This window comes from Salmo salar, chromosome ssa18, assembly GCF_905237065.1.
Source record: "Salmo salar chromosome ssa18, Ssal_v3.1, whole genome shotgun sequence".
Taxonomy (NCBI): domain Eukaryota; kingdom Metazoa; phylum Chordata; class Actinopteri; order Salmoniformes; family Salmonidae; genus Salmo; species Salmo salar.
The window spans coordinates 65,172,671-65,179,808 of NC_059459.1; the positions used below are offsets into that span (position 1 = coordinate 65,172,671).

Sequence of the window (7,138 nt, forward strand, 5' to 3'; positions counted from 1 at the left end):
TGAGATATTTATTAGTTAATTTGACCTAGTGATCAGTAGTTCTTAGTCAAATACAAGCACTGATTTTTAGTGTGATGTTAGGCCATGGACCTCCTCAATAATAATATCATAGGAAGGCATTCTATCCATCTATTCTACTGAGTGTAAATCCTGAATGAGAGATCACTAAAAGAAGACTACTGTATTGTGTTTACTGTGTTTTTTCCATAGATGTTTTTAGTGACGTGAAGTGACTTTGTGGTGATAGAAGCCCTCGTGGATGACAGTGTCATTGCATGCATGTTCCAAAAAGGTCACAACTATGACTCTCTTTTACAACAGTAGCTGCAGTGATAAAGAATAAGGGACGCCACAATTCAATAAGAAGTACTTCATTTGTAATAAATCTATAATGATCAGAATCTACCTATAAGACAACTATTCTGAGTCAGAACAAGTTGTGAAGTGGATGACAACTTTAAAGATGATCGAACTGTATCTGATATTTCCACTTCTCGTAGAGATGGGTAAGTCAATCTTTAATATTTCTCTGCTTGCAGTATGTGATGTCCAATTATTGTTGTACATACACTTTGACAATCCAGAGTTGTATTTGGGTAACCTATAACATAGTTACTACATTTTCATGTTCTCTAGTTGATGTGCTAGCTGGAACTGAGTCTTCATCCATACATCAAGAGAGTGAGCTCATGTTAGCCAACGTTGGAGACACAGTGATTTTGCACTGCTTTCATGAAAGTGACATGGCAGTATTGTTCTCTTGGTACAAGCAAACCTCATGAGATAAACTTCAGTTCTTCTCAACTCTCAATAAGTTTGAAAGGAACATAACATTCTACCATGAGTTTCCTACTGGAAAATGGACAACAAAATAATCACCTATGAATCTCAGACATACAGCTGATAGACTCTGGCACATATTACTGTGGGAGCTCTTATAGCAACAATATAGAGTTTGGAGAAGGAGCCATTATCATTGTAAAAGATAAATATAAAGATTGTTTTTTAAATCTGAATATAGAGATTTATGGTGTAAATATGAGGTATTTTCTTAATCAGATGAGATTTTAATTTAACAAACGATCAGTTAGAACACTTGCTGCCGTGATATTCTAGAAATTCTATGGGTTAATTGACCTTTTTGTCCATTTCAGAAACATGACTGTGCTCCAGAAATCTGTGTCTGAGACGGTCTAGCCAGGAGACTCTGTGCCTCTGAAGTATACAATACACACTAAGACCTGTGCAGGAGATCACAGTGTCTATTGGTTGAGACATGGCTCAGGAGAATCCCATCCAGGAATCATTTACACCCATGGAGACAGGAGTGATCAGTGTGAGAAGAGTCCAGAGGCTTGTCCTCCTACAGAGAGTTGTGTCTACAACCTCCCCAAGAGGAACCTCAGCCTCTCTGATGCTGGGACTCACTACTGTGCTGTGGCCTCATGTGGGGAGATACTGCTGGGGAAAGGTACCAAGCTTGACATTGAGGGAAGGTTAAATAGCTTACATTTTTTTGTTTAATCAAAGTTATTTAGGTTGCAGGTGAAGTCTGATTCCAAAGTCTCTTTCAAAAATACTTTCAAATTAGACAATCTATACTTAGTTCCCATTATCACTGTTTTAATCATCACAGGCCATAGAGCAGACCCTCTTCTCTTGGTGTACTGCCAGGGTGTAGCATTGGCTCTTTCGTTCATCCTGATCATTGTCCTTGCTTGCATCATGTACAAGATGAACAAGAGAAAGTACAGAGGTAAATGATTAAAAGTTGCTTTTCTTTGACATCACCATCTCTAAATGTAGCAAATGTGTGTCTTTGTTCTCAGAACTGGTCTCTCAGACAAGAGGTCCTACAGTTTCCCAGTCAGACGCAGGGGTAAGCAGGAATCGTTCTGTGTTGTAATGGAAATAGGACCTCAGTCAGCTCGCAAAAAAACGATTACATTTAATGTTCAAAATGTTGTTCTGTTTCTCACAGGCCCAAGATGGAGACAGTCTCCATTATGTGGCTCTGAATCTGAGCAACAAGAAGAACAGGTGTAGAAGACAGAGAAGCAACATGGAGGAAGAGACAGTGTACTCTGGGATCAGACAGTAGAACTGGATGAATGACACAGTTGTCATTGTATGCAAGATACCTCTTTAAAAACTTGCTCTATATGAATGCTTCAATAAAATGTGATAAACTCTTTCAAGTGTAATATAAAGTACAAATAATTGAATTTATTGCTTCTCTGTCCAACTCATTTTACATCTGATTTGCATGTGTAAAGAAAAATAAAGCATTTCCAACTGTTAAACCAAATTAATGTCAACAAGTTGAGCTCAATGCATTCTGTTCACACACCTCTGTGGTCATATTGGAGGGCATTACAGTGACTTTCCACTATTGGAAACTAACCTTCATAGACTTTTAACACAGGAAGACTGACCTGCACCAACACTCTGCACTACTTTCCCTCTCAAGGCCACCGTACTGTTCACACCCCTTACTGCAACAATGGTCTCTAAACACAGTGCTAACAATGTAAAGGTCAATGTCTTCATTTATTTTGAGTCAGGAAGTCCCTTGCATCATGTTACAGAAAATATCATGCAGTTGTAGTGTAGAAGGTTTTGTTCTTTGTTTTCTCTTTAAGACATAGGCCTACTGATTGCATGCCACACACCCCCTCACATACACAGCAACATATGTACATGTATTCTGCGGTCTGCTGTGAACAATACACAAGGCTGTAGCTATCTACACAGGACCCTTCTGCACAGGACCCTCTCTGTCTTTCTCTCTCTCTGTCTCTCTTTATGTGGTTTCAGCAGGATGTCTCAGTGGTGTCAGTCAGTTGTATGACATAATTTTTTGCTCTTCATGTTGTCCTTTTTAGCAACAATATAACTATATTTTAATGAGGCAGCAAGTTATCTATATATAGTCTACTGAAATCTGTGAAAAACCACAATGAACTATTTATTAGTTAATTGACATAGAGATCTGAAGTCCGTAGCTAAACATACATGCTTTGTTTGTACATTATGTCTCAGTGTTGGAGTGTGCCCATGGCTTCCCGTAAATAAATAAAAAACAAGAAAATGGCACCATCTGGTTTGCTTAATATGGAGAATTTGAAATCATTTGTACTTTTACTTTTTATAGTTAAGTATATTTCAAACTAAATATTTTTTTACTTTTACTCAAGTAGTATTTTACAGGGTGACTTTCACTTTAATCATAATGTATTTATTTTTTTACCCAATTGCTAGTTAGAGTCTTGTCTCATCACTGCAACTCCCGTACGGACTCAGGATATGTAAGGGTCAAGAGCCGTGCATCCTCTGAAACACAACCCAACCAAGCTGCACTGCTTCTTGAAACAATGGCCACTTAACCCAGAAGCCAGCTGCACCAATGTGTCAGAGGAAACCCCTACACCTGGCGACCGTGTCAGTGTGTACTGTGCCCAGCCCGTGATGGGACAAGGACATCCCTACCGGCCAAACACTTCCCTAACAATGCTGGTCCAAATGTGCACTGCCCCATGGGTTACTCAGTTGCGGCCAGCTGCGACAGAGCCTGGACTCGAACTCAGAATCTCTAGTGGCACTGCAATGCAGTGCCTTAGACCACATCGCCACTCGGGAGGCCCTACTTGAGTCATTTTTATTAAGGTATCTTTACTTTTACTCAAGTATGACAATTGGGTAGTTTTTCCACCACTGTCCACAGTGACGATGATGCCTTGAACTACACTGCCCTGAAGTTAGCTGACAAGAAGAGTACCAAGCCCAGGAGACAGAGGATAGAACAGAGAGAGGAAGAAATCATCTACTCTGGTGTGTCATCAAGACAGGATGTGACATGTGAGGGTCATCCAATCAGCATAATTCTAAATTAAGCCCCACCCTTCCTCTGAACTCCACTTTAATCTTGACAGTGTCCGTGTGAACTGGCGATTATATACATTTCTCATTTGCTGTAGGATGCTATTGAAAGGGCCTTGCTTCACCTAATATAAATGTAAAATAACTCAGATGCAGAGCATAAACTACAAATCTACCATTCCAGTGTTTTACTTGCTATACTTTATTTACTTTGCCACCATGGCCTTTTTTGCCTTTACCTCCCTTATCTCACATCATTTGCTCACATTGTATATAGTCTTATTTTTTTCTACTGCATCATTGATTGTACGTTGTTTTACTCCATGTGTAACTCTGTGTTTTTGTAAGTTGTCGAACTGCTTTGCTTTATCTTGGCCAGGTCGCAATTGTAAATGAGAACTTGTTCTCAACTTGCCTACCTGGTTAAATAAAGGTGAAATAAATAAAAAATAACAAATAATTGTCCAGCAACTGTGAAAGCTGATGCTAGGATTGGGTCATGAGTCGCAAATCCTCAGCAATAGTGGCTGAGATTGACTGACTGGATACATCTGTTTTTTTAGAAGTGTACAACAAAATATAATAATTTCGCAAATGTCTGAACTCTTACTTTTTATGATAATGGTTTTAACATGGAAGCTAACTTTGTAACCTAACTTTACGTTGGTGCGATATTTCAATAAGCATATTTTTATTTCCTAGTTTAATGACTTCTTACTTCTTACCACTTATTTGCACCAGGTATCAAAATCACATCTTTATTTTGTCAAAAAGGTGCCAAACTCACCAAGAGTTCACTTCCTCCTGAAAGCTTGAACTGCCTTCTGCAGACATGAAGTGAGAAATACAATGTAAACCCCCTGTGCATGTCAAAGAGGACATATGTACCAGTAGTCTCAGCCACCGACCCAAATTATGAAAAAATATAAACCAGTAACTCTGACTTTACATCATTTGAAGGGCTGCTCTAACTATGGTATGCCATAGGACACATGTTAGATTGTAGTTTTTAATCACGTTTTATGCCTGTTCAGACAGCCAATAATATCCCTCAGTTCAGAGTTTCCACCTACTTCATAATGATTACCCAATGAGTGGCATCATATAAAAGGTGCCCTGTTGTCAGACCCCACACACTATACAGTTCAGAAAGGAAATGATGATTATATATTGGACAATATTTTTGATTAACACCAATTTGGGTAAGTAAGAAATATAAACGTGGATCCTTTTAATTATGTCATAGTCTTTTTTAATCAATTTGAATGACTATGTAGTCTGAATAATGATAATAATGTATAAATCTGTACTATACCTTTGTCTGATTTATTTAGTTTGTTTGCTTCACAGGTTGTGCACTTAACAAGGATGTAATCCAACCAGACCCTGTGATAGTTACACAACTGGGACAAAGTGTATCTCTCACTTGCTTTTGTCAATCTAATTTGATGGTCAGAGTCGCTTGGTTCAAGCAAACTGTTGGACAGAAGCCTCTTCTCATGGCATCATCATATTATCGCACTCAAAAGACTTTTTATTTCAACAATTTTACCAAGGACTTCAATGAGACTAAACGCTTGAGTGTGGAGAGAGGTGTTGGCAGCTCTAACCTGACCATCTCCAAGACAGAGTCAAGGGACACAGCTACATACTACTGTGGTGCTATGGAAGTGGGCACAGTCATATTTGGAGAAGGAACTTCTTTAATTGTCAAAGGTAACTTAATTCTGTACCTAAGTGCATTCATATAATGCTAAATAGCAGGAAAAGAAAATGTACACACCATGATCTTACTCACTCTCTTTAGATTCAGGGTCCAACCACATGTCTGTACTCCAGCAGCCTGTGTCTGAGTCAGTCCAGCCAGGAGACTCTGTGACTCTGAACTGTACAATACACTACAAGACCTGTGCAGGAGAACACAGTGTCTATTGGTTCAGACATGGCTCAGGAGAATCCCATCCAGGAATCATTTACACCCATGGAGACAGGAGTGATCAGTGTGAGAAGAGCCCTGAGGCTGGGTCTCCTACACAGAGCTGTGTCTACAACCTCCCCAAGAGGAACCTCAGCCTCTCTGATGCTGGGACTTACTACTGTGCTGTAGCCTCCTGTGGGGAGATACAGTTTGGGAAAGGGACCAAGCTGGACTGTTAGTGATATTTCTGACATTTCTAAATTGTTCTAACATTTTATGCCTTCTTAAACAAAATGTCCTGAATTTCCTCTTCCACTGTCTGTATTTCCACAGATGGTTGTAAGGAGGACCATGTTCTCTTGGTGTACTGTCTGGGTGTAGCGTTGGCTCTTTGTGTCATCCTCATCATTGTCCTTGGTTGTGTTATGTATAAGATGACCAAGAAAACATCTCTGCTGTGCGGAGGTAAGCGTTATCATTGCCCACAATATATGCTTAAACTGTTGCTGCAGTATATGTTACATGTTATAGTCATGAAACTGGGTTAATTCATTGTATGATGATGATTTTGATGACGATGATTCCTTCATGTTTGTCTAAAAGCAACGCATCCTCAGCCAAGTGGTCCTGCAGTCCCCAGTTCTCCTAACCAGGTATGCAGACCTTATAGTGAACTATTCTGAGTATGCCTTTGACTACCTGTAAACAAATCCTTCTATCAAATTTCAGATCATTTCCTGATGTTGTGGGAATTTGTTTTGCTATTCCTCTTAGGATAAGGAACATGATGACTCACTCACGTCGGTCCATTACGCTGCTCTGAATATCATCCACAAGAAGCCAAAGACCCAGAGACAGAGTATCGCCATGGAGAGAGACACTGTGTAGTCTGGGGTGAGGTTCCAAAACATGGACTGAAACATAGATTTACCTCCTTTAAGACTAGCATTGCTTTTCTGTTACACACTGTGTTTTTATTATTATTATAATTGGGCTACAATTGCTTGTATTCTGTCAAACTCCTTTTAACATTACTGTTGCGATACTGTGATACATTTTAGATCAAATAAAACATTAATTCACTGTAATGTTGATGTTATTGTTTGATTTGCACTCATATTCTTCAAGTTAAACTGGTAAGTTTGCAGGGACATTGCATCCTGATTATTGACTAACACTTTCAGTTGTCTCAAACTCTCTTTTAAAGCTGTATTCTGCATCACATCTCTGTGGTATTCTGACGGCCCTAAATAGATTTTCCACTCAGCTTAACTCATCTCTAACCCCCAGCAATGACCATCAGTCCTCACCACACACTGTCTTCACACACCTCAGTGCATC

At 39.3% G+C, this 7,138-nt stretch overlaps 1 protein-coding gene and 1 pseudogene across 1 annotated transcript; both read left to right on the top strand.

The window, feature by feature from the left end:
* The first annotated feature begins 448 nt into the window (after positions 1–448).
* On the top strand, positions 449–2,186 carry LOC106577748 (uncharacterized; annotated as a pseudogene).
* Positions 2,187–5,001: 2,815 nt separating this feature from the next.
* On the top strand, positions 5,002–7,138 carry LOC106577749 (uncharacterized). Its single transcript, XM_014156067.2, has 6 exons — positions 5,002–5,081; positions 5,230–5,595; positions 5,687–6,031; positions 6,131–6,262; positions 6,401–6,450; positions 6,572–7,138. The coding sequence occupies exons 1-6, from the start codon at positions 5,036–5,038 to the stop codon at positions 6,683–6,685; spliced, it is 1,053 nt and encodes a 350-aa protein (XP_014011542.1). The 5' UTR covers positions 5,002–5,035; the 3' UTR covers positions 6,686–7,138.

What these genes read in the sequence shown, in the direction of transcription:
- LOC106577749 (XM_014156067.2), top strand. Translation starts at nt 5,036, where the DNA reads ATGATGATTATATATTGGACAATATTTTTGATTAACACCAATTTGG. An exon ending in TTTGATTAACACCAATTTGG is followed by an intron (nt 5,082 to 5,229) that starts GTAAGTAAGAAA and finishes TTTGCTTCACAG; the next exon opens with GTTGTGCACTTAACAAGGAT. An exon ending in TCCCCAGTTCTCCTAACCAG is followed by an intron (nt 6,451 to 6,571) that starts GTATGCAGACCT and finishes TATTCCTCTTAG; the next exon opens with GATAAGGAACATGATGACTC.